At 41.4% G+C, this 26,997-nt stretch overlaps 3 protein-coding genes across 5 annotated transcripts in view; all 3 read left to right on the top strand.

The window, feature by feature from the left end:
* LOC114574039 (uncharacterized) overlaps positions 1 to 26,997 on the top strand; it is an 80,857-nt gene that overhangs the window by 28,666 nt on the left and 25,194 nt on the right. The gene's annotated exons all lie outside the window — the stretch shown is intronic.
* Positions 808 to 5,784, top strand: LOC114574103 (zinc finger protein 239-like). The gene is made up of 3 exons (XM_028606427.1): positions 808 to 924; positions 2,156 to 2,308; positions 5,068 to 5,784. The coding sequence occupies exons 2-3, from the start codon at positions 2,216 to 2,218 to the stop codon at positions 5,680 to 5,682; spliced, it is 708 nt and encodes a 235-aa protein (XP_028462228.1). The 5' UTR covers positions 808 to 924; positions 2,156 to 2,215; the 3' UTR covers positions 5,683 to 5,784.
* Positions 2,227 to 25,764, top strand: LOC114574102 (zinc finger protein 239-like). Of its 3 annotated transcripts, none has more exons than XM_028606425.1 (3): positions 2,227 to 2,308; positions 14,361 to 14,449; positions 24,967 to 25,764. In XM_028606425.1, exons 2-3 carry the CDS (start codon positions 14,432 to 14,434, stop codon positions 25,660 to 25,662), a joined length of 714 nt encoding a protein of 237 aa, XP_028462226.1. In that variant the 5' UTR covers positions 2,227 to 2,308; positions 14,361 to 14,431; the 3' UTR covers positions 25,663 to 25,764. The 3 variants fall into 3 exon arrangements, with proteins under 3 accessions (XP_028462226.1, XP_028462227.1, XP_028462224.1); XM_028606426.1 differs by lacking the exon at positions 2,227 to 2,308 and adding an exon at positions 12,838 to 13,105 and having other exon boundaries at positions 24,973 to 25,764; XM_028606423.1 differs by lacking the exon at positions 2,227 to 2,308 and adding an exon at positions 12,838 to 13,105.

Genomic DNA, 26,997 nt, shown 5'->3' with positions numbered 1-26,997 from the left:
AGAGTTAACAGTTTTGTGAAGTGATTCCAAAGGTCTGGTATGGACTGACCATGTGATGCAATGACCATGATAAGGTGCTATGGTAGAGTGTGTGCAGTGGTGGTAGTGCAAAAGAGAACAGTGTAATAGCTTATTATTAAATATTAACTATGACTATGAAAAGACAAGAATGTAAACATAATAAAATTGCTTGACAAATGAAAGAAAAAAATAATATACTTTAAGAATATATAACAGGGAATAATAAGTTATAAGATGTAGATGTTATGACCAGAGTCCAGATAGTGTAGGAGGGCTGATATAGCCTGTAAGACAGTCAGCTGTACAGCAGACAGACAGAGATATAATGGTGGTAGGGGCTGAGAGAGACAGGCTCATGCTGAAAGCTCCATTTCAGTGGTCTATATACCAGACTTAGATTAGGTCACACAGGACTGAATGCTACCTTACACATAGTAGGACATGGTAATGGATTATACATAGAATGCAAATACAAAGTAGATGTGGAACATGTACTTTCTGCATGTGAAAAATATAATGATAGTAGAATAAACTGGCAGGAAATGGAAGGAGAGAACTCAATACATTATATACTTGAAGAAAAGGGTATGACACTTAAAGCTTTATTTATTTATTTTAAAAATACTGTTATAATCAAAAGAATATAAGTGTTTATTTGTTTGTTTTGAATTAATACAAGCCTAGACTCTATGAAGTTCATGGTAGTACACACACCTGTACAGGTGGTGGCGGTATACTACAGAAGAAGTAATCTGACAAGAAGAAGAAGAAGAAGAAGAAGAAGAAGAAGAAGAAGAAGAAGAAGAAGAAGCGGAAGTCTCGTTGTTTGACTGGGATGTGTGGCTGGCGGCGGGATAGCTGTGCTGTTTGTTATTAGTGAGTTTGAAGAAGACAGAGCTCCAGGTAAACCCGCACACACTCAGCTAAACACTTTAAGAACTGCTCTTTTACACGGCACTCAGAGACAAGAGAAGACAGAGCTGCGCATGCGTTAGCTTCCCATTCGGCTGCTTAATGCTAACGGAGCTGAGCAGAAGCTAGCTAGCTCTTTCATATGGCTCTTTGTAGTTTAGCTTATTTAAAGCTAATGGACTTGCTCTTACTACTTGTTGTCTGGAGTTTACACCTCCAGGGTTGAAAGCACTTAACTGGAAGTCTCTTTGGATAAAAGCGTCAGCTAAATGACATGTAATGTAATGTAATGTAGCAGGCTAGCTAGTAGTTCATATTCATGTGTTGTTGCATCAACGACGCTGAAGTTAGCTTCCCATTCGACCCCCGTTTGTTTTGGAGGGAAACGTTCCTTTGTTTGATGTTCTCTCTCTCTCTCTCTCTCTCTAACAAAGACAAAGTATTAGTATGTGTGTGTCTGTAGAAAGTATTAGTATGTGTGTGTCTGTAGAAAGTATTAGTATGTGTGTGTCTGTAGAAAGTATTAGTATGTGTGTGTCTGTAGAAAGTATTAGTATGTGTGTGTCTGTAGAAAGTATTAGTATGTGTGTGTCTGTAGAAAGTATTAGTATGTGTGTGTCTGTAGAAAGTATTAGTATGTGTGTGTCTGTCAGCTGCTCCCATTGTTGACCTTGTTCTAAAATGGGAGAAAGCCAAGCCGTTCTAAATGTAGTGGAGCTTCATTCTTTCTGAGAGCAGAAGTGTGGCCGACTTTCCCTCTGATCCAAACAAACAGACCGGAGCTGAACACTGATGATTATTACCGAGCTGTGGAGAGGCTCAGGAGCTTGGAACTTGTTAACCGGATCTATCTGCTTATTGATCAGCTCCCAGCGGCTAATTCCCTCCATACGCTTGGTTTGGAAAGTGTGTGTGTGTGATTATGGTTACGGTAAACAGATGTTTAAAGTGAATGCTGATTGTGTTACCTTCAACATGCTGCCTATTCCAGTGTTATGGTAGTGTTTGTTTTTACCTTTTTAGATTTATTCCCAGTTGAATATAATGCTGTTTTCTCCAAACTACTCTGAGTTCATGTTGTAGCTAGGAAGGAGATGGACCAGTTTTCCAGCCTCTGCTTTGAGTTGTCAGCCTGTTGTTTTAGTTGTGTGTGGATGGGAGGAAAACGAGAGGAGACAGCAGCTCCTGAATATCTCTGGGGGCTTTGATTTGTCCTGAACAGAATCCAGAGTGAGTCCAGCAGCCCCAGTGGAGATCTGCTGGATCTCAGGACCAGAGAGGAATGGAGGAGGACAACCAGAACCAGGAGCAGCGGAGCACCGAGGTCCCCAGAAGACCAGCAGCAGACTGGGACTCTGATAGCAGCCATGTTCAGGTCAGTGTTCAGGACACAACAACCACTCTAAAGCAACCAGGCTCCGTGAGTCATCCCTTCATTCTGTTGTTAGAGATCAAATGTGGAGAAAGGAAGTTGTAGGAGCCGATTGAGTTATTGTTTTTTTGTTCATAAAATGTCTGTAATATACATTGTGACCACTTGAAACCCCTTTATCAGCATCGCTGTGACAACAAAACTACAGAGCCAACGTAGTTTACTCCGTGTGTGGGACCTCTGCTGTCTGTCAATATGCAGAGAGGACAGATAAGCTTGCGCTTAAAGGCCCTGTTCATATGGCACAGACATATTAATTGCATTTAGTGTCTGTTAAGAGGCACAAAGGAACTCTAAAACTTGCCCCAACAACTGCCGTGTTAGCTCAGGGGACGCTTGGACACGTAGCTGCAGCTTCTCCGTGTTGCCTGCTCTGATTCAGGTTGGGGTTTTTTCTATCCAAAGTACTCGTGTAGCTATAGTGATCAAGATTAACGTAAAAATAAGCTGGAATCCTCCTTTAAAGCCTCTCCTACAGCAGCTCCCTGGTACCTCATGGGCTCGATGCTCTTGATCTTGCTCTCCCACCTTGTTTCTGCCCACATCTTTAAAGTGATGCTCACATGGGTCTTCAGTATTGTCCATCTTTGGGTTTCTTTTTTCTGTGTCTGTAGCTTTAAATGCTATTGAGGAGGAGAGGGGGGGGGGGGGCAAGGTGGAGGGTGGGGGTGTGGTCTTGACCAACTGCCACTTTGCTCGTTTGAAAGCCATGATGTCTCTCTCTCTCTCTCATGGGTGGGCCAAATTCTCTGGGTGGGCAAAGCAGAGAAAGGGGAGGTAACCTTCCCCTTATGACCTCATAAGGAGAAGATTCCTGATTGGTCCATCTGAGCTTTCATTTTCTCAAAGGCAGAGCAGGATACCCAGGGCTCGGTTTACACCTATCACCATTTCTAGCCACTGGGGGACCATAGGCAGGCTGGGGGAACTCATATTAATGTAAAAAAAAACAACTCATAAAGTGACATGTTCATGCCATGTGACCTTTTAAAGATTTTTATGGCAAAATTCCACTAATTTCTATTGAAAGCCATGAATTACAGACAAAATATGCTTTAGGTTCAAGTAAGATCCATTTATCAAACTGTTTAACATCCAAAACTCATTATTGCTTCATCCACACTGATCATAACATCCATAACAACACGTCAATATGGCCTTAAACTAAACTTCAAACTGGCCCAATACAACCATTACACATCCTAGTTCCCCCAAGTTAGTTTACAGTCTACATATCCATGCCTGCACCATATGTAGGGCCCTCCTCCATCTCCTGCTTTTCCCCACAAACACTGTTTTTGGACATCGGGCCCATATAACCTAGTTGAGGCATGCGTTGGCATCTGGTGATACACAGGGATGAGCTTCTTATGAATCATTCAATAGACCAACATTTAGAACATTGGAGAAAGCAAACAAAGTAGACTCAATTGTTATTGTTATCTTCACACTCTCAGAGATATGAAGAAGAGATCCTGACTAAATACAGGCTCATTGACCACCAACTGGGTCAGACAGACAGGTCAGAGAGAGAGACAGGCTCAGTGACCACCAACTGGGTCAGAAAGAGATGAACATCCTCCTCCACTGTGAAAAATTCTTCACTAAGAGATTTACACAACTAGTCTAACGTTACATTTTTCAATTAGCGATTATTTTCCCCATTGCTCAATTATTAACAATTTACACAAAACAAATTTCAATACGGTTCAAATCTCTATTTATTAAAGTAGTTTAACACTGCGCTGTTCAAGTAAAATGAATGTGTATTGCAACCTGAAGCCAGATGTTGGCGATCAATCCAACCACAAAATAAAGTCACCTTCAGGACAAATCCAAAAATAAAACTTAAAGTAAACCGAGCAAGTGCAAAAAGACATAGTGTATGAGAGACTAACCTGTATTTGCTTTTGCTCTTGTTTAACATCCAAGCTCTTCTTCCTTTAATTTAACTTTAATTATTTGTATCTAAAGGCTGGTTTAGCACTGTAGGGAGGAGAAGTTGGACAGTTGTTTTTGTCTTGTTCCAGTGATTGGCACATCTGGGTGATGGTGTCGGATATGTGTTAGCATGTTAGATGTATTTCCACTCACATACCCGACAACTGCTGAACAACGGTGACACACAGTCCTCGTCTCATCCACCACGCTCTCGCCTGTAGCCTACTACAGGAACTGAACCGAAGTCAAAGTTTTCGAGGTGGGGACATTATTAGACAAGAGGACCTGACACGGACCTGACACGGGAGGCTCCAGGCTGCAGCCAAACGGTCTCAAAGTTTTGCCAAACTTGCGATCTTAAAGAGGCCGGCGGGGAACTCTTGAGGGTCGCAACCACTCGCCATACTCGTCCTTTAGTGCTGCTATCTCTGACTCACTCACTGGACAGTCTACCTGACAAAAAGCTGCATGTCGGTGGAGGAGCTCAGCTAGCTTCCTCAGAGCTAAGGCGGGGCTACAGTTTAGGTGTCCCTAGAACCCGCGTATCCAGCAGTATAAAAACTTTATATTTCAATTGTAAAACTAATTAAAATTTAAAAATATGTTATTTGGCAAGTGACCATGGTATAAGCGGGTTAATGCTCTTCGAGGTGTCCATGGTCAGGTATTAATGGACGACGGCGAGGCGTGAACCCTCCGACACACAGCATCGGGCGTCAACCCTTACTTCACTAACTCTCTCTCTCTGTCTGTTGCTATAGAAACGGAGAGGAGGAGAGGGACCCAAACATCACCACTGTCAACACTGTGACAAATCCTTCACAACATCTGGATATTTAAAGATTCATCAGAGAGTTCACACTGGAGAGAAGCCGTACAGCTGTGATCAATGTGGGGCAGCTTTCACACTACAGAGTACCCTAAAAACACATCAACGCATTCACACTGGAGAGAAGCCGTACAGCTGTGATCAATGTGGGGCAGCTTTCACACAACACATTACCCTAAAAACACATCAACGCATTCATACTGGAGAGAAGCCGTACAGCTGTGATCAATGTGGGAAAACGTTTACTAGGAGTAGTAACCTTGAAAACCACCAACGTGTTCACACTGGAGAGAAGCCGTACTGGTGTGAACAATGTGGGAAAACTTTTTCTCAGAGTAGTAACCTTAAAAAACATCAACACATTCACACTGGAGGTAAACCTTACAGCTGTGATTTATGTGGTAAAATCTTTTCTCTGAGCGGTAGCCTAGAAAGCCACCGACGTGTTCACACTGGAGAGAAGCCGTACTGGTGTGATCAATGTGGGAAAACTTTTTCTCACATTAGTAACCTTAAAAGACACCAGCGCATTCACACTGCCTCGTAGTGAACATGTTTCCGAGCCAAGCTGTTTCCTCCTGCCTCCTCCTCATGCCCTGATAGCTGTGTTGTTATATTCTGATCTTCTCTCCACATTGAAGGCTGACCAGCAGTAACTTTATCTTCTCAACAGCAAGGATGTTATCCTGGCTATGACTACATATTACACTCCCTCCCTTTTGAAGGGATTCATTTCACTCAAAATTAGCTTTTTTTCCTGTGATAAAATATGGTGAGTTCAGGGTTCAACTGCTAACACTATTTAACTAAGGTTGCAACGAAGTAGTATTTGTTATTAATTAAAAAATCCCATCACTGTTTTCTAAGGTGATGTCAAATTACTGAAATATTTAGTTTATTGTCCTTTAAGATGAAGAAAAGAAGCAAATCTTCATAACTAGAAAGCTTTAATCACAACATGTCTGCTGCTGCTGCTTAAAAAATGACTTGAACAGTTAATAGGCTCGTTGGAGATGAGCCAGATCTGCGCAGAATTGATCACCGGCAATCACCGCCCAATGCATGCTGGGTAGATTTATGTCCGACTTGATCCCGACTTTCTCTGACATCATGCACACGTGGACGGGTTAATCTCACGAGATCAAGGCGGCCGCAGTTTTAAGAGCCAGACGCCGCAGTTGCTCTCCACCGACTGCAAGACCCAGGTGGACCCAGGGGCATGCTGGGAAACACCGGCCTCTCAGCTGATCTAACAGCTGATTGGTTCAGAATCGACTCAACATGATGAGGTTTTATATAAACTGTTTTATTGATTTTGATTTGGAGGGATTTTATCTGCTATGTGTCTGATTTAAAGGCTTATTGTGTACAGAACACATGTAGTGAGGCTGATAGTGATGTTTAGAAGTCAGAGAGACTAAATCTGATCAGATTACAGATCATCTACAGTCTGTTGGTAATTAAAATCAGCAACAGATCACATGTAGAGCATTCTGACAGCTACTCTGTCATAATAAGAACAACTGGAGACTGTGTAGGAGCTGATATATATGGGTCTGATAACATTTTATTAAATCAGAAACGGACCACAGTGTTTCTGTCACTTCCTGTTCAGACTGAAGGCTGCTGGTTTCAGCTGAAACTGTCCGGCTTGAGAGCAGGTTTTTGTCCCCGTTTAAACTGCGTCTGTGCTGCCGCCATCTTGAGACAGACAGCTGATCTTAAAAACTGATAGAAAAAGATTTTTGGATGTTCATGTAAAAGAAATGCTAAATTAAGCAATATGGAATAACATTTCACAGATGGAAAATATGTTTTACATATGTTTTATTTCAGTAATTAGTAATACCTCAGTAAGATGCTGAATATGAAGTTTGTTATGTGTGTTACTGAACAGTTTCTTTAATTGTGGTTAGACCAGCTGGTTGTATTCGGGGGGAAGTTTGCAAGCTTTTGGCTAATTCTGTCATTTTTAACACATGTATAATCATTTTGTTTTATTAATTTGGTCTGTCCTCTTCTTAAATAAACTGAATAGAATTGAACTTTCACATTAAGTTTCTTACTTTTTTACAGGAGTATTATTCTTTATGACACTCTTATGACTCCATATAATCCTTCAGTTTATCACAAACATTCAACATCAGCACACATCTGGAGATACATGGTTTTCATTGGACAGGAAGGGAAAAATCACAAAATATCTCAAGATCAGTTTATTATAACTGTATGTCTCACATTTGAAATTCTGCAGAAAATGCTTGTGAATGCTGAAAAGCTAAATTTCTAAAGCTGAACTAGATTGCTGGCTTTAATGTGTAAGAAGAATGTAAAGCAGTGAGAAAAGTTGGAATGGTTTAAATTAGTAAAAATGTTAAATAACAGCAAGTATGTATTATTCAAAAGTGGAATATTTTAGGGTTCTCTGAAAGTCTAGTATAGTATGTTAAAAAAAAAAAGTCATGGTAAAGTATGTCGAAGATTTTGAAAAGAATAAAAAATGTCAATAAAATGTCAAAAAAAAGTCATAGTATGTAGAAAAAGTTATAAAAAGTCATAGAATAGAAAGCCTTTTATTTTTATTATACACATGTACAACCAGATTGAAGCAACTCCTCTTCCAGTGTCAACATGTACGTAAGAGAAATATAAAAACATGGAATAAAATAAGTAGTGCAAAAGAAAAAACAGGGGTAAGGTGCACAGTCCTGAGACGCTACATACATACTGTATATAAAAATAGAAAGATAAATATGGTTTGTATACAGTGTAATACGCAGTGTCCATCCATCCATCCATCTTCGTCCGCTTATCCGGTGTCGGGTCGCGGGGGGAGCAGCTCCAGCAGGGGACCCCGAACTTCCCTTTCCCGAGCAACATTAACCAGCTCCGACTGGGGGATCCCGAGGCGTTCCCAGGCCAGGTTGGAGATATAATCCCTCCACCTAGTCCTGGGTCTTCCCCGAGGCCTCCTCCCAGCTGGACGTGCCTGGAACACCTCCCTAGGGAGGCGCCCAGATGCCCGAACCACCTCAACTGGCTCCTTTCGACGCAAAGGAGCAGCGGCTCTACTCCGAGCTCCTCACGGATGACTGAGCTTCTCACCCTATCTCTAAGGGAGACGCCAGCCACCCTCCTGAGGAAACCCATTTCGGCCGCTTGTACCCTGGATCTCGTTCTTTCGGTCATGACCCAGCCTTCATGACCATAGGTGAGGGTAGGAACGAAAACTGACCGGTAGATCGAGAGCTTTGCCTTCTGGCTCAGCTCTCTTTTCGTCACAACGGTGCAATAGATTGAATGTAATACCGCACCCGCTGCGCCGATTCTCCGACCAATCTCCCGCTCCATTGTCCCCTCCCTTGCGAACAAAACCCCAAGGTACTTGAACTCCTTCACTTGGGGTAAGGACTCATTCCCTACCTGGAGAAGGCATTCCATCGGTTTCCTGCTGAGAACCATGGACTCCAATTTAGAGGTGCTGATCCTCATCCCAACCGCTTCACATTCGGCTGCGAACCGATCCAGTGAGTGCTGAAGGTCACAGGCCGATGATGCCATCAGGACCACATCATCTGCAAAGAGCAGCGATGAGATCCCCAGCCCACCGAACTGCAGCCCCTCACCACCCCGACTACGCCTCGATATCCTGTCCATAAATATTACAAACAGGATTGGTGACAAAGCGCAGCCCTGGCGGAGGCCAACCCTCCCCTGAAACGAGTCTGACTTACTGCCGAGAACCCGGACACAGCTCTCGCTTTGGTCGTACAGAGATTGGATGGCCCTGAGTAGAGACCCCCTCACCCCATACTCCCGCAGCACCTCCCACAGTATCTCCCGGGGGACCCGGTCATACGCCTTCTCCAAATCCACAAAACACATGTAGACCGGTTGGGCATACTCCCAGGCTCCCTCCAGGATCCTTGCGAGAGTGAAGAGCTGGTCCGTTGTTCCACGACCAGGACGGAATCCGCATTGTTCCTCCTCAACCCGAGGTTCGACTATCGGCCGAACCTTCCTTTCCAGCACCTTGGAGTAGAATTTACCAGGAAGGCTGAGAAGTGTGATACCCCTGTAATTGGCACACACCCTCTGGTCCCCCTTTTTAAAAAGGGGAACCACCACCCCGGTCTGCCACTTCTTTGGCACTGTTCCAGACTTCCACGCAATGTTGAAGAGTCGTGTCAACCAGGACAGCCCCTCCACACCCAGAGCCTTGAGCATTTCTGGACGGATCTCATCAATCCCCGGGGCTTTGCCACTGTGGAGTTGTTTGACTACATCAGATATCAGTGACTTCCGCTTGGGAACTCAACGACAATCCCCCGTCATCCTCCAGCTCTGCCTCTAACATAGAGGGCGTATTAGTCGGATTCAGGAGTTCCTCAAAGTGCTCCTTCCACCGCCCTATTACCTCCTCATTTGAGGTCAACAGTGTCCCATCCTTACTGTACACAGCTTGGATGGTTCTCCGCTTCCCCCTCCTGAGGTGGCGAACAGTTTTCCAGAAGCACTTTGGTGCCGACCAAAAGTCCTTCTCCATGTCTTCTCCAAACTTCTCCAACACCCGCTGCTTTGCCTCTTTCACGGCAGAGGCTGCAGCCCTTCAGGCCCTTCGGTACCCTGCAACTGCCTCCGGAGTCCTCCGAGATAACATATCCCGGAAAGACTCCTTCAGTCGGACGGCTTCCCTGATCACCGGTGTCCACCACGGTGTTCGTGGGTTACCGCCCCTTGAGGCACCTAAGACCCTAAGACCACAGCTCCTCGCCGCAGCTTCAGCAATGGAAACTTTGAACATTGTCCACTCGGGTTCAATGCCCCCAGCCTCCACAGGGATGCACGAAAAGCTCCGCCGGAGGTGTGAGTTGAAAGTTTGTCGGACAGGGGCCTCCTCCAGACGTTCCCAATTTACCCGCACTACACGTTTGGGCTTACCAGGTCTGTCCAGAGTCTTCCCCCACCCCCTGACCCAACTCATCACCAGATGGTGATCGGTTGACAGCTCTGCCCCTCTCTTCACCCGAGTGTCCAAAACATACGGCCTCAGATCAGATGAAACGATTACAAAATCGATCATTGACCTTCGGCCTAGGGTGCTCTGGTACCAGGTACACTTATGAGCATCCCTATATTCGAACATGGTGTTCGTTATAGACAATCCATGGCTAGCACAGAAGTCCAACAACAAACAACCACTCTGGTTTAGATCAGGGAGGCCGTTCCTCCCAATCACGCCTCTCCAGGTGTCTCCATCATTGCCCACGTGTGCGTTGAAGTCCCCCAGCAGAACAATGGAGTCCCTCACACTGGCGTCCCATGCAGGACTCCACTCAAGATCTCCAAGAAGGCCGAATACTCCAAACTCCTGTTTGGTGCATATGCACAAACAACAGTCAGAGTTTTCTCCCCCTCAACCCGCAGGCGTAGGGAGGCGACCCTCTCGTCCACCGGGGTAAACTCCAACGTAGCGGAGCTCAGCCGGGGGCTTGTGAGTATCCCCACACCGGCCGACGAGCCCACTGTCTGGGCCTGGCTCCAGACGGGGGCCCCGGGCTTCCTCCGGGCAGGGTCACTCCATCTCTACCTCGATCACTCATAGGGTTTTTGAACCATTCTTTGTCTGGCCCCTCACCTGAGACCACTTTGCCTTGGGAGACCCTACCAGGAGCACAAAGCGCCAGACAACACAGCCCTCAGGTTCACAGAGACACACAAACCTCTCCACCACGATAAGGTGATGGTTCACGGAGTGACAAAATCAAACATGACACAATTTCATACGATCAACCTAAAAAACCTGGAGAACATTATACAACATCTGAAAACCTCCTCCTGTTGCCTTGATATTCTACCAACGGGTGTTTTCACAAGTGTTTTGAATTGTTTGGCTTCTGATCTTCTAAATATTGTAAATACATCTCTGCTCTCAGGTATCTTTCCACAGGCCCTGAAAACTGCAGTCATCAAGCCACTCCTAAAAAAGAACAATCTAGAAACGTCACTAATGAGCAACTATAGGCCAATATCAAACCTTCCATTTTTAAGTAAAATCATAGAAAAAGCGGTTTTTCAACAACTCAACCTTTTCTTATCGCTAAACAACAGTTTTGATGCCTTCCAGTCAGGTTTTCGACCACACCACAGCACCGAGACGGCTCTTGTTAAAGTATTTAATGAAATCCACTTAAACAGAGATAGTGGCAAAATTTCAGTCTTAGTATTAATTGATCTCAGTACTGCATTTGATACAGTCGACCACAACATATTACTTGACCGATTGGAAAACTGGGTTGGTCTTTCTGGCTCAGTACTAAAGTGGTTTGAATCCTATTTAAAGAATAGGGACTACTTTGTGTCTATAGGTAATTATACATCTGAGCATACAAATATGACATGCGGAGTTCCCCAAGGCTCAGTTCTGGGGCCTCTTCTGTTCAACATCTACATGCTTCCACTGGCTCAGATTATGGAAAACAACAAAATAAGTTACCATAGTTATGCGGATGACACACAAATTTACATAACCTTATCGCCAGGGAATTATAGCCCAATACAACAACTGAATATGTGCATTGAACAAATTCACGACTGGATGTGCCATAACTTTCTTAAATTAAATGAAGAAAAAACTGAGGTGGTTGTTTTTGGAGCAAAAGAGGAACGATTGAAAGTCAGCGCTCAGCTTCAAACGACAATGTTAAAAACAACAGACAAAGCCAGAAATCTTTGGGTAGTCATGGACTCAGACCTGAATTTTAAAAGTCACATTAAGACAATTACAAAACCAGCCTATTATCACCTTAACAATATATCAAGGGTTAAAGGACTTATGTCTCAGCAGGATCTGGAAAAACTTGTCTATACTTTTATCTTCAGTAGACTTGACTACTGTAACGGTGTCTTTACAAATCTCCCTAAAAAATCAATCAGACAGCTGCAGCTGATTCATAACGCTTCTGCTCGAGTCCTCACTAAAACCAAGAAAGTGGATTACATCACTCCAGTATTGAAGTCTCTACACTGGCTTCCAGTGCCTCAAAGAATTGATTTTAAAATACTTTTGCTGGTTTACAAATCACTAAACGGTTTAGGGCCAAAATACATTTCTGATCTGCTACTACACTATGAACCATCCAGACCTCTCAGGTGGTCTGGGACAGGTCTACTTGTTGTCCCCAGAGTCAGAACTAAACAGGGGGAAGCAGCGTTCAGTTTTTATGCTCCACATATCTGGAACAAACTCCCAGAAAACTGCAGGTCCCCTGCAACTCTCAGTTCTTTTAAATCTAAGCTAAAGACCTATATTTTTAATGTTGTCTTTCTTTAAATAACCTATTTTTAACTGCTCTTTCTTTAAAATTCTTATACTGCACTGTACATTTTATTCTTGTCTTTTAATGATCTTAAATTGTTAATTGTTTTAATGCTTTGAAATTGTTTTTAATTGTTTTCTAACTGTTTTTAATGTTCCATGTTTCATGTAAAGCACTTTGAATTGCCTTGTTGCTGAAATGTGCTATACAAATAAAGCTGCCTTGCCTTGCCTTGCCTTACCGTTGGAAAGGGAACGTTATTGGCTACAGCTGCCATGATTGACGTGTTGATAGCCAATGAGAGCTGTTTCTAAGATGGCTGCTCAGAGAGATGACGCAGCGTATTGGCGCTCCACAGTGGGCTTGCTGGACGTCGGGGGCTGTCCCGGGGTGAAAACTAAACAGAAAAAGGCGGGGATAGTTTCTTTGTGTAGGCAGCAACGTGAAGAAAACAAACGTACCCGGGAACACGGTGCAGGGCGAGGAGACGGAACGAGGTCGGCACATGAAGTTAGCAGACAGTTAGCATGGACTCTACAGGACAATATTCCTAACCTGGATGAATTCTTTCCATCTGTGGACACTTCCGGACTAGAGGAATATTAATAAGACAGGAAAGGACGGGGACTGAAGGTTTAGGACAGCCTCCAGGTAGGGAAGCGCCATCACCTTCTCCTTTTGTTCTTCCAGGCGACATGCGGCCTCTCTTTACAACAACTAATCATCTCTAATATCTAGAAATACATCTTCATCATCCTACCAACACTGCTTTTTTGGCTCCTACACAAACGAACAGCATGTCCATATTGACCAAAGTTTAGAACATTTATGTTTATGTAACAGGTTGTATTGTGTAAATGAGATCAGTTACTGTACATTGTTTCTTTAACCAGGGCAGCAGTTTTCAGATTACATTATGAATTTACATAATTGTAAAAGAGTTCTTGACTGTTGTAGAAAGACGTGACTGATCTTTAATGTAATATCTACATTACCCATCATCAGCCACCATTCCTCCAATGTCCCAAAGGCCCATTCTGTTTACTCATCTGATATCATTTTAAAAGGCTAACTGAGAAAACATTGGAGAACCCTTTTACAATTATGTAAATTCATAATGTAATCTGAAAACTGCTGCCCTGGTTAAAGTAACAATGTAACTGATCTCAGCTGGGATTCTGTCTATAATGGACATTTCTAAGTGACCCCAAACTTTTGACTTGTGTGTATGTATGTGTGTATATATATATATATATATAATGTATGTGTGTGTGTGTGTGTGTGTATATATATATATATATATATATATATATATATATATATATATATATATATATATGTGTGTGTGTGTGTGTGTGTGTGTGTGTGTATATATATATATATATATATATATTATGTGTGTGTGTATATGTTGTTTATACATACACATTAAAAAATAGTGGAATAATTACATCTGGCATGGTGAAGGTGGCGTCTGTATCGGCCTTAATGGATGCACCATGACCCTTTTCATGATCTACTGATCGCTGTGGATTAGTCTTTTTTTTTTTTTTTTTTGGTGTGTCATTAATTGGATTACAGCGATTGGATTTCATAAGGGTGAATTGTTAAATTGTTACAATATAATTTAAATCTGCTTTGAAAATCCTCCTGTCTCTGTGTGTGGATCAGCAGATAGTATATGAGTATAGTGATGTTCTAGTGTGGAGTGTCTCCTGTCTCATGGTGTGTCTCTGTGTGTTGATCAGCAGATAGTATATGAGTATAGTGATGTTCTAGTGTCTCCTGTCTCCTGTCTCATGGTGTGTCTCTGTGTGTAGATCAGCAGATAGTATATGAGTATAGTGATGTTCTAGTGTGGAGTGTCTCCTGTCTCATGGTGTGTCTCTGGTTGTTGTCTTCACAGCTCATCTGTGGGACGAGACCCTTCTGACTTCAGGACGTCCGTCTGGAATTAGTTCCCCCTGAAGAACAAGAATGAGTTCTCCACAAAAGGTGAGATCACTTTGACTCCAAGTGTTTGGATTAGTTTAGTCATTGGATGCTCCATGGATCTCCTCTTTACTTTAGATATCAACCTTAGGGCTAGATTTATCAAGCCGCTTGCGCCTGTTTCCAGGAGCTAATTGGTCATAAAGACGGACGTGAAGCGATGCGGACTATTTACAAACAGGGGCACTTGGGTAAAATTGTAATACATTTTATTTGTAAAGCACTTTTCATAAAAGAATCTGAAAGTGCTACAGAAACCACATGCATTAAATGCATTAAAAACAGAAAACAAAACAACAACAAAAAATACAAGCGATAAAATACATATGTAAAATACTCATAAAAAACAGCTAAAGAGCAGTTTAGTGCTTTGGGACCGGAGGTTACGGGTAGAGGAGTGAGGGATAATGAGGTCTTTGAGATATTGCGGGGTGTTGTTGTAGATGCAATGGTGGGTGATGGGGGCAATCTTGTGTTGAATTCTTGAGGTTATGGGGAGCCAATGAAGGTTCTGAAGAAATGGGAGTGATGTGGTCGTAATTGCGAGTTTTCATCAGAGTTCGGGCAGCACAGTTCTGAATGAAAAAACAGATTGTCTGCCACATGAGAGAGAAGAGACAAGTTGCGCTTTCAATATGCGTTCGTGGGAGGGTTGTGGGGAAAGTGGGAGTTCCACCCAAAAAGGTGGGAGGATAAGCGCAAAGTATATATATCTATATATATTATATATCCCGCGGTATTGACAAAGACTGTCAGTAAGAGCGCGTCTCTATTCTGCGGGGGAAATTCTCCGCCTCTTAAAAGCAGGTCTAAACCAGCCGCAATCGAGTTTCCTCGTAGACCTTTATGCCGCTGGTGAAATGGCAACAGTAATTTGAGCAAGACGAAGACATAGGCGAGGCTGAACATATTTTTAACACAAGAATCACACTTTGTCAGTGAACACAACATCATTTAGGGTTACAGATCGAGCAGCCATGCAATATTAGTTACTGGAAGAAATCAAAGATGAAATTGAATCTCCCACTCAGCGTTCACATCCCATTCCAGCAGTTGTTAAACTCCTCGCTACATTACAAATATTGGCATCAGGATCATTTCAAACAGTCATAGCATCAGCAGTGGGAATATGGTAGTCTGCACTCAGCCATATCATAGCACAAGTATCGCTTTGTTACAGCGCAATCTACGGTATAGTGGGCGGAGAAAGACGCTGATTGGCTGATGGATGTCAGGGTTGATAAATACTACGCAAAATGTGGAAGCATAGCGTGCTCTATTACTGAACTCCCATAAACAGAGGCAGCGCAAACTGGGCTAGTGTTAGTAAATTAGGCCCAGAGTGTGAACGGGCCCAGAGAGAGAGAAGTGTGGACTTTTCATTTAATAATCTTTGTCTGACATTTCATATTCCCTGTTTGTATTTTCTGTGACTAAATGTGGTTTTAAATCTGTTGAGGTGTGTTCAGACTGAAATTTAAGACTCTGATGATGTCATACAAAGTCAGACAATAGAAAGTAAACTGTTTCCAGAGGACACTAAAGAATGGTGGAGCAGCAAGAAATGCTGATTATTAGTGACTTGATTTGATGGATTAATTCTTCCTGTTGTGTCTCTGTTTAAACTCCTAATTAAAAGGTAAAGTTTCCATCCACTAAAAAGTTCTGTTGTTGCCGCTGACAGACTCAGATTATTATTCTAAGTGTCTGACAACATTACCTTCAGAGATGGAGCTTTTAGTTAAAGAGTAAGATCCTTTTAGTTTAACATGAAACAGCCCCGAAATCACCATCACCAAACTCCACCAGACTCCATGTAAATAATCAGGACTTTTAGCGTGTATAGAGCCAGCATATCTCCACCAGACTCCATGTAAATAATCAGGACTTTTAGCGTGTATAGAGCCAGCATATCTCCACCAGACTCCATGTAAATAATCAGGATTTTTAGCGTGTATAGAGCCAGCATATCTCCACCAGACTCCATGTAAATAATCAGGACTTTTAGCATGTATAGAGCCAGCATATCTCCACCAGACTCCATGTAAATAATCAGGACTTTTAGCATGTATAGAGCCAGCATATCTCCACCAGACTCCATGTAAATAATCAGGACTTTTAGCATGTATAGAGCCAGCATATCTCCACCAGACTCCATGTAAATAATCAGGACTTTTAGCATGTATAGAGCCAGCATATCTCCACCAGAGTCCATGTAAATAATCAGGACTTTTAGCATGTATAGAGCCAGCATATCTCCACCAGACTCCATGTAAATAATCAGGACTTTTAGCGTGTATAGAGCCAGCATATCTCCACCAGACTCCATGTAAATAATCAGGACTTTTAGCGTGTATAGAGCCAGCATATCTCCACATGTAAATAGGTGAATTAAGGGTTTATTTCGACCAAACCAGAGTGGTGATTGTTGGAACAGTGGAAAGATGAACCAAGAGGGCTTTTGGTAGTTTTATTTAGTTTCTGTCCACTTTGAAATAAGTGTGTTTAATAATCATAACATTTCTGTTTTATTTAAATGGAGTCTGGTGAAAAAATAAAGTAAAATGCTGAAAATGAATCTATATTTAGACGACCTTTGATATATATTTTTTCTTTTGCTGTCGTTTATAAATTAAATTCATTTATATTATGTTATGTTTACTGTAAGCCAAATCTACCTTTGGGTATTAATAACGTTACCTTACCTTTTTAGAGAGAGCAGAACAAACTATGAAAAGAAAAGTCCCCTGAACACACTGTAAAAAAACAGTCTCTGTAGACAACCCAGGCTCCACAAACGGCAACAAAAACCAACTGCGCCAACCTGCCCCAGGAACCATAACAAACAGTGTTCCAGCCAATAACTGACAAGAAGGAGCTGGTTGAGTCATGAATACGCATTGTGGAAGTAGCCTACCTGCTAACGCTGCTGCAGTGATGGCCAAATCACGATGACCTAAATTGAGGACAGCTACACTTGTTATTGTAAGTGCAATGATAAGTTAAAGTTCAATAGGGCTGCAGCTATCAATTATTTTAGTAATCGAATATTCTGCCAATTATTCCATCAATTAATCGAGTAATCGGATAAGAAATACTTACTAAGAAATACTTTAGTAAACAGCAATAGTAAATATTTATTATTGCTGTTTACTAAAAAAAAAGGAAACCTGTCTCTTGTATATATACAAAAGACTGGTTTCCTTTTTTAGAAAAAGCAACATTTTTTAATGCCAAATTCCAAGACCCTTTTTAAAAAGAAATACATTACAATAGTACATTTTTGGTGGCCCAAATGTTAATATTTTTCACCCCATTCTCCTTCTTTCCTCTGGCTCTTTGCACGGGATACGCAAAAGAGCTGTTCACTGACCAGAGGGTAAATGTGACTGTACACAGCTTACAGCAGGGCTATTCAACTACACTGTTCTGGGGGACACATTTCCAGAAGCCTAATACACAGTGAGGAGCATAGATATATCTATGGTGAGGAGAAAGAATAAAGAATGCATGATGACGTCATTCACGTGCATATTAAGTAGCCATGCTGGGGGGAGGAGCCGGTTTGTCTCCGGCAGCAGCTACATCTCCAAAGATTAGAAGCAAACTAATAAACAGACTACAAACCGACAGCTTTCATTTTAGCTTGTTGGTAAAACATCGCTGTTAGCAGAGTAGCATGCGGCAGGCTAGTTGTGTAAAACATGGCTATTAGCAGAGTAGCATGCTGCAGGCTAGTTGTGTAAAACATGGCTATTAGCAGAGTAGCATGCTGCAGTGGACGAGAGCAGCAGACGTTATCTACCTTGTGTCTGGCTCGCTCCGTGGAATGGATGTGTACACTGGAGGTTTGTTACAGAGATGTGGTGAGTGTCCACTGTTACCGTCCCTCCGTCCAACTCATTTGAATCCATAGTCCTACAGATTAGTGGGCCAGTCCCTACTGTATTAGCCATCATCTATCGCCCACCCAAGTCCAACAATAATACTTTTTTAACTGATTCTTTTAAACATCCGTTTAGGGCTGCAGCTATCGATTGTTTTTTATGGAAAAACAGTAAAAGTTTGGTTAAATTTTCAGAAAAGGCTACATTTTTATTGCCTACATTGCTTACAATCATCTCTCAAAAAAACTAAACATTAAGTGCATTTAAATGCCATATTACATTGTAAAAATGTTAAAGAAACCATTTTCTGAAATTACATCAACCTCAGTCTAAGGCATACATTAAACATACATAAACATTACATTAAGTTGTGCAACTTAACTTTCAGAACTATAAGTTTCAACCTGACTCTGTATATAGGCCTATATGTATGTATTACTTATACTCAACCTATTTTAATTTATATATTTCATTACATTGTCACACAGCTCTGTTACACTTATGCATGTAGATCGTGAAACAGCTGATCAACATCAGCTGTTTCTCCGTAAAGAGAGAGAGTAAGAGAGAGTGGTGCACAACAATCAGCTGTTTTTCCGAAGGGATAGTCAACAAGCTCTTTAGATCAAATTGTGGTCACCACTACGTATTTTCTTGTCTTTGATTTTGGTAGTTGTTGTGTTTGGTGTAGTTTCATCGTCCATACAACTCTGTGATTAACTTTTGTCGGTCCGCTTTGTGGAATGGATGATTAAGTTAGACTCAATGTTTTCTCTTGAGATGCTGAGGCATTGAAGTTGTGCTATTATTGTGGTAAGCTAGTTTGGTTTTGCAGTAGACATTTTTTTGTTTTTGTTTAGTTTTCGTTTTAGTTATGTTTGAACTGATTCCAAACTTTGGACACTTTCTGTCTCTTAGCCCCTCACTATTTACGTTCTGGCGTTCTGTGTTGCCAGCAGACTGAGCAGCTGGTGTGCGACAGTAATAATGCTCCGTGTGGAAACACCGTCCGTCAGCATACAACGTTGGTAACATTGATTTAACGAAGCTTCGAGGCAAATCATTTTGTATCGAGGATTTTTTTGTAATGAAATTATTCGAGTTATTCGAGGAATCGTTTCAGCCCTACGTCCGTCTGCTCCATGTTACTTAATGTCATCATTTTGGGTGATTTTAATATTCATATTGGCAATACTAGCAACACTCACAAGGGACTTTTCCTCAGTACTCGACAGTTTTGGATTACAACAGCACATTGACTTTCCCACAAACAACAAAGGGCACATCCTGGACCTCATCTGTTGCTCTGGGTTAACCCTTTTCAATTGTACTGCATCTGGTTTGCCCATCTCTGACCATAAGTTAATTTCTTTTAATGTCAATTTATTACCATCTAAAACAAATCCACCTCGCTCCATTTCATTTCGAAACATCAAGAACATTGATCTACCTGCTCTCTCTGTTGGAATTAACTATCTCCTCATAGAAAAATCAGCCAACGCTGACGACCTGGTTGCACAGTACAATGATGGACTTCACAACCTCTTGGACACTCTTGCTCCTCTGAAAACCCGGAGCGTTTATTTTACGTATTCTGCTCCATGGTACACACCGGCTCTACGTCAGTTAGGGGTGCACCGATCCGATATTAGGATCGGATATCGGCCCTGATATTGCAAAAATAGCAGTTTTTTGTTTTTTTTACACTCCGTCGCTGCTCCGGGACCCCTGTTAACTGCGTACCCTTCTCACTCATGGTAGTAACTTTATAACACAACAATTAATAACCCACAACTAACTCTCTTAAAAGGATAAAACACAAAAGCATATAACAATTTGAGACCAACAGTTTCTAACACTAATAATTTTATATTTACAAATGTAGCTACACCGCCGAATGACATGCTGGGTAACATTACAACTGCTAGCCTTGCTAGCCAAGGGTCGCTACTGCACAAGAACCGAGAAGAAAGTTAGCTAGAGGATGAAGAAAGACCGGAGATACACCAGAACAACGTGTGCTCAAGAGAGGAGCCGTCTGTTGTTCCAAAGTTTTTTCTTTCTAACAAATTGGACATAATTTAGCCACTGTTGTTGCCCGTCGCTCTAACGTTACTCGGCCGTGCTAACGTTACTGTGCTAACGTTAAAGACCTGTCACTTCAAGCATGCAGCGGAGCAACATTATGAACGCAATCCACCTCCGGTCTTGCTACAGACCGTTGAGAAAGACGGGTTCAGAGCAATGATTAAAACTCTGGATTTAAGATGTCTCGCCTCGCTGAAATACGTCCGCCAACCTACTAACGTTATTCAAACGCAAAGGAGGCTGACAGCGGAGCTCCGTTCAGTCACCCACTACAACCACACTACAACCTAACTTACCTGTGGCCAAGGTAGTGGTTATGCAGTACTAGCTTACAACTATTTAGTTTTGAAAGGGAAACAGTGTTAAAGTTGTTTGTATGTGTAGGCTATTCATTCGATTTGAGTTTATTTTACTACTTTGCAGTTTGCACAATAAAAATAGTTTAGCTTCTGTAACTGTTTCATGGATTCTCCTTCATACAAAGTTATTGTATAATGTCGTGGAGCCAAGCAAACCCTTAATGAAAGTTTTCAGTAAACATGATGACATTAACATGTTTTTGTGATATTCTATGTACTCCTGACAGTAGAATAAGCCATTATAAACCTATATAAAGGTGGCCCATTATTTAAGGCCCATTATCATAAGTTTGTTTACATTATATTTTCAATTTGAATGCACAATTGTTTTTTAAATAACAAATAAATAAGAAATCAATACATTACATCTGTTATTTTGTCTTAGTTAGGAAAGTAATGTTTAGTTAGGAAGGTATAAGGTGGAAGGTATACAGTTTATTATTAATTCAGCAACGGTATCGGGTATCGTCTCTACAAAAAAAGCAGACTAGTTGTACATAAGGAAATGTATGACAACCATATGCTGCACTATAAGGATTCCCTCTCTATAGTAAAATCTAAATACTACACTCCTCTAATATCATCTGACGAAGGGAACACTCTGGCAGTGTTTTCCACAATTAATACAATCACACAACTTCCGAATACTCTCCCACCCCACCTGCATTCAATTTCTCAATGTAATAGATTTGTCATTTTTCAAAACTAAAATTTAAAACATTCACCAACAGCTGCCCTCTTCACATAATACGGATGCCAGTGCACTTCATTTGCCTACCTCTGCCCCCCGTCTTCTTTATTATCTAGTTTTCAACTCCCATCTGCCAATAAAATAGCTGATCTTGACCTGAAAATCAATCATCCACCTGCCAGATTGACCCCCTGCCCACCCCCTAGTCAAAACCGGTCTACTCTCCCTCTCCTCCAACTAACATCATCCACTCCTCTTATTTCTGCTCATTTTCTCTCCTCTATCGAAACGGCTGCCATCACCCCTGTACTTAAGAAACTTGGTGCAAATCCCAATGACCCAAATAATTATAGACCAATCTCCAACCTGCCATTTATCTCGAAAATCCTAGAACAAACTGTTGCTGCACAGGTCCATAATCATCTCATCAACAATAACCTCTATGAACAGTTTCAATCTGGTTTTCACCCTCTCCATAGCACAGAAACAGGTAGTCAAGGTCACCAATGACCTACAGATGGCTTCTGACTCAGGTTTTTTCACTACACTCATCCTCCTTGATTTGACTGCTGCCTTTGATACCATCTCTCACAATATCTTCTTGGACCGTCTAGCCTCCATTGATGTCATCAATACATCACTCAAATGGTTCACATCTTACCTCTCTGGCTGCACTCAGTTCGTACATCTTCAAAATGTTCAATCACAACCCTCTCCAGTTACCAGTGGTGTTCCCCAGGGCTCAGTCCTGGGTCCCCTTCTTTTTATAATTTACTTACTTCCTCTATGTTTTATTTTCAGGAAATATAATATTCAATTTCACTGCTACGTGGATGATGCCCAGCTCTACTTGTCCACCAAACCCACTTCCATGCTCCCTCTGTCTTCCCTGTCTGACTGTTTAGACAAAGTTAAAACCTGGTTCACTCATAACTTCCTCTGGTTCCAAATCTAGTCTAGCAAAATGTCGCAGTTTCTCTCTCTTCATCAACAATTTCAAAGTCCCCTCTTCCACTCACATCAAGAGCCTTTGTGTCATCCTCGATAAAATATTTTTTTTATTTTTTTAATACACATCAAATAACACATCAATAATCTCACCCGGTCTGCTTACTTTCAATTACACCACCTTTGTCCTTCACTTACACCCAATAATACTCCTACTCTCATCCACGCTTTTGTCACTTCGCGTATTGATTATTGTCAGTACAGTATAACTCCCTCCTAATGTAACTGGCTCCCTGTCCAAATACCATATTGACTTTAAGATTCTTCTTCTCACCTTCAAAGCCCTCCATAATCTCGCTCCTCCATACCTTTCTGAACTCCTTCAGCCCTACGCACCATATCAAACTCTCCGATCCTCCTTTTCCTCACTGCTTTCCACTCCTTTTGCCCGACTGTCAGCCATTCTGCTCCTCGCCTTTGGAACTCCTTCCCACTATCCATACGTACCATAGAGTCTATACCCACCTTTAAAACCTCCCTCAAAACCCACCTTTTCCAAAAGGCTTACCCCACATGACTTTACGCTCCATCAAAATAATGGATAGATTGCTTTATTTTAATTTTCTATCTCAATCTTTTAAATGTTTGTTTTAACTTAATTATATTTGCCTTTTTAAATGTATTTTTGCTTATTTTAACTTTAAGGTGTCCTTGAGTGCTATGAATGGCGCCCAAAAATAAAATTTATTATTATTAGGGATGGGGCCAATCCAATCCAGTATCGGTATTGGGACCGATACCAGCGTTATTCACGTATCGGATTTTCCCTGATCCAACCTAGGGCGATATGTGATATCCATGTCTGCGCTTTAACGTTGTCTGCTGAAATGACTAGTGGAACACAGGAGGATCTGCTCTAAGGGGGAGGGAGTAAAGGCACAAGTTGTTTAGGCCTACTTGTTCTAGTGGAATGTTATTGGCCAGTGGCCCTAATGTTTGTAATGTAAATTGTTTTTAACTGTGAAATGACCGAAAGGTTACTAAACACTTTGTTACGAAGCATTTTTTTTATTCTGAATGTATAGTATATTTTTGTATTATTTGTCATGTCTGTCACGACAGCGATGGTGCTGTTGGTTTGCCTTCTATGTATACACTAAAAAAGTTTGAATGTTGTTTGAAACAACACATTGTAATTCTATCTATTATCAACGTATTTATGAGTAATACAATGGAAATCAGTAGAAATGTGAAAATTTGGTTAGCATGTTGATTTACGGTGTGTGCCCCTAAATTTTCTGTTCACGCCCCTAAAATTTTCAGTCGAAGGCCATTGTGCTCCTAGTGAAAAATGTTAGTCTCGAGTCGTGGGAGTTAATTTTACTTAGGAAATGTATATTTTAACCCATACGAGAGAGAGAGGGAGAGACAGTCAGAGAGAGGGATGTGGGCTCCGCATCATATTCTAGCATTGTAGATAAGTGGTTGTAATTGATCTTCATGGTAAATTTCCTGAGTAACATTATCTTCTGCTTACCTTTTAAGGCAAAGAGTAAGCTACAACTGTTAGTTTGAGCATATGATTAGTAGCCTAACTCTTTGAATGGTATGATCATGACGGTTTCAGAGCAGTGGTCAGTAAATGTATATTTTTAGGTTGCTGATGCATTCATTACGCTGTTTCATTACAGCGTTACAATTGTTTCACAGGGATTAAAGTTCTCCGTCGCTATGACGGATTTCCGTCAATTTGACTTTAGAAATGCCATATCTTTTTGACTGCTCCAATGAGAAAAAAATGGGGGGGGCTTTATCACTTTTTCTTTTTGTAAGGCAATTACAAATATTAGATTCATTGAAAGAATATGAATGTTGTGATGTTTAATGTTTACAGACCTAAGAGTGTTTTTGAGAACTTCTATGCCTCAGTCAGTGAGAGCTCAAGAAGATGCATCAACCATGAGTTTCGCAAAGCTGTAGCCTAGCTACACGCTTGTCTCCTTAGCCTGTTTGATTAAAAAACACATGACGTATGCGCCATGGCAATAATAACGGCGCAACATGGTGTTTTATCTTAAATTTGTGGACATGGTGAGAAAGCTCTGGCCCTAAACAGCCAAGCTCGGGAGCAGATCAATCAGTTGTCAGGACAGAAAACAAAACGTCTCGCGCCGTACTACTAACAAGCTAACGTTAGCTCGTCGGTTAAAATTGGCAAGTGGAACTAAATGTGACACCTCCATAATACACAGGTTCTTTTTTTGTTTCATCCTATCATCCATATGACAAAAAAAAGTTCAGTCAAAAGACTTTTTTTCACTTTCATCCCTGATTTCATTACAACTTGCCTGAAATATTTAGAATATTTCGGAACTTATAAAGGTTATGAAGAGGACATTTGCTTCCGTAATAACATGTCTGCAACCGGCCCGTATTTTCCTTCATTTTGTCATAAATTGTTGTATGAAGAGTTAAAATTGTGAGTGAGAGCAAGTCTAGGGTTTAAAGAAGGTTGTTCACGAACGCTCTGTTTGTCTGTTGCTATAGAAACAGAGAGGAGAGGTACCCAAACGTCACCACTGTCAAGACTGTGACAAATCCTTCACAACATCTGGATATTTAAAGATTCATCAGAGAGTTCACACTGGAGAGAATCTACACAGCTGTGATCAATGTGGGGCAGCTTTCACACGAAAGAGTAACCTAAAAAACCATCAAAGCATTCATACTGGACAGAATCTTCACAGCTGTAATCAATGTGGGGCAGCTTTCACACAACAGAGTGACCTAAAAAGACATCAAGGCATTCACACTGGAGAGAAGCCGTACAGCTGTAATCAATGTGGGACAGCTTTCACACGACAGAGTGACTTAAAAAAACATCAACGCCTTCACACTGGACAGAATCTTCACAGCTGTGATCAATGTGGGGCAGCTTTCACAAACCAGAGCAACCTAAAATTACATCAACTCATTCACACTGGAGTGAAGCCGTACAGCTGTGATCAATGTGGGGCAACTTTCAGACGACAGAGTGACCTAAAAGTACATCAACGCATTCACACTGGAGAGAAGCCGTACAGCTGTGAGCAATGTGGGAATACTTTTTCTCATAGTAGTAACCTTAAGACCCATCAGCGCATTCACACTGGAGAGAAGCCGTACTGGTGTGAACAATGTGGGAAAACTTTTACTGTGAGTAGTCACCTTAAAAGACACCAGCGCATTCACACTGCCTCGTAGTGAACATGTTTCCGAGCCAAGCTGTTTCCTCCTGCCTCCTCCTCATGCCCTGATAGCTGTGTTGTTATATTCTGATCTTCTCTCCACATTGAAGGCTGACCAGCAGTAACTTTATCTTCTGAACACCATGGATGTTATCCTGGCTACGACTACATATTACACTCCCTCCCTTTGAAGGGATTCATTTCACTCAAAATTAGCTTTTTTTCCTGTGATAAAATATGGTGAGTTCAGGGTTCAACTGCTAACACTATTTAACTAATTCTGCAACGAAGGAGTATTTGTTATTAATTAAAAAAATCCCATCACTGTTTTTCTAAGGTAATGTCAAATTGCTGAAATATTTAGTTTATTGTCCCTTAGACGAACAAAAGAAGCAAACATTCTAAACTGGGAAGCTTTAATCAGAACATGTCTGCTGCTGCTTAAAAAATGACTTAGTTAGACTAGTTAGTTTGTGTTTAAACTGCGTCTGTGCCGTCGCCACCTTTGGACATAGTACAACTGATCTTAAAGACTCAGAAAACTATTTTCTTTCTTACTGCTTTTGGATGTTCTTATGAAATAAATGCTAAACTAAGCAACATGGAATATAATTTCACAGATAAAAAAGATGTTTTACAATATTCAAATAATAAAGCATTGAATTTATTATCACAAAAAGTAACATGAATTCTTCTTTTAAAGGGATATTTCACTGCTGGAAAGATGAATATGTATTCAATTGGGTCATTTTTGTAGTAGAAATGTGAAACCATTTTAGAAGTTGGTGTTTTCTAGACCGCGAAAAGCCCCAAAAATTTTTTTTGGCTCATGTGGATGAAAGACAACAACTCCCACAATGCCCTTGCTTCGCTTCCCTACGAGTCCACTCCCAAGCCACGCCTACCAGTTATAGACATAGAACGAGGCAGTCAAGTCTACTCAAATGTGTTTTATTGTCATTTCAACCATATAAAAAAAAAAAAAAAAAACTATAAAAATGACATACGAAACAGGCTATATTTAGTTCACACACATTATAGGCTCCGTAAAGTTCAGCTAACGCATACTAGCATTAGTGCTTGGTTGGATGTAGCTAAACATGAGTATAAACACATCCATGAATTCGCACAGAATGGTCGGCATTTAACAGTCACAAATTCCACCAGCGGTGAGCAGTTAGTTGGATACCAGCAGTAAAAACTATTTAAAGGAACACGCCGACTTATTGGGAATTTAGCTTATTCACCGTAACCCCCAGAGTTAGACTAGTCCATACATACCCTTCTCATCTCCGTGCGTGCTGTAAAACTGTCTGATGGCTCCAGCATTAGCTTAGCCTAGCACAGATCC

Source organism: Perca flavescens, chromosome 19 (assembly GCF_004354835.1).
Source record: "Perca flavescens isolate YP-PL-M2 chromosome 19, PFLA_1.0, whole genome shotgun sequence".
Classification (NCBI taxonomy): Eukaryota; Metazoa; Chordata; class Actinopteri; order Perciformes; family Percidae; genus Perca; species Perca flavescens.
Note: the sequence above shows the minus strand (reverse complement) of the source record. Positions and strands in the feature narration are given on the sequence as shown.

Coding starts and splice junctions, on each gene's coding strand:
- LOC114574103 (XM_028606427.1), top strand. CDS start 2,216: ATGGAGGAGGACAACCAGAACCAGGAGCAGCGGAGCACCGAGGTCCCC. Junction 2,309..5,067: donor CTGATAGCAGCCATGTTCAG/GTCAGTGTTCAG, acceptor CTGTTGCTATAG/AAACGGAGAGGAGGAGAGGG.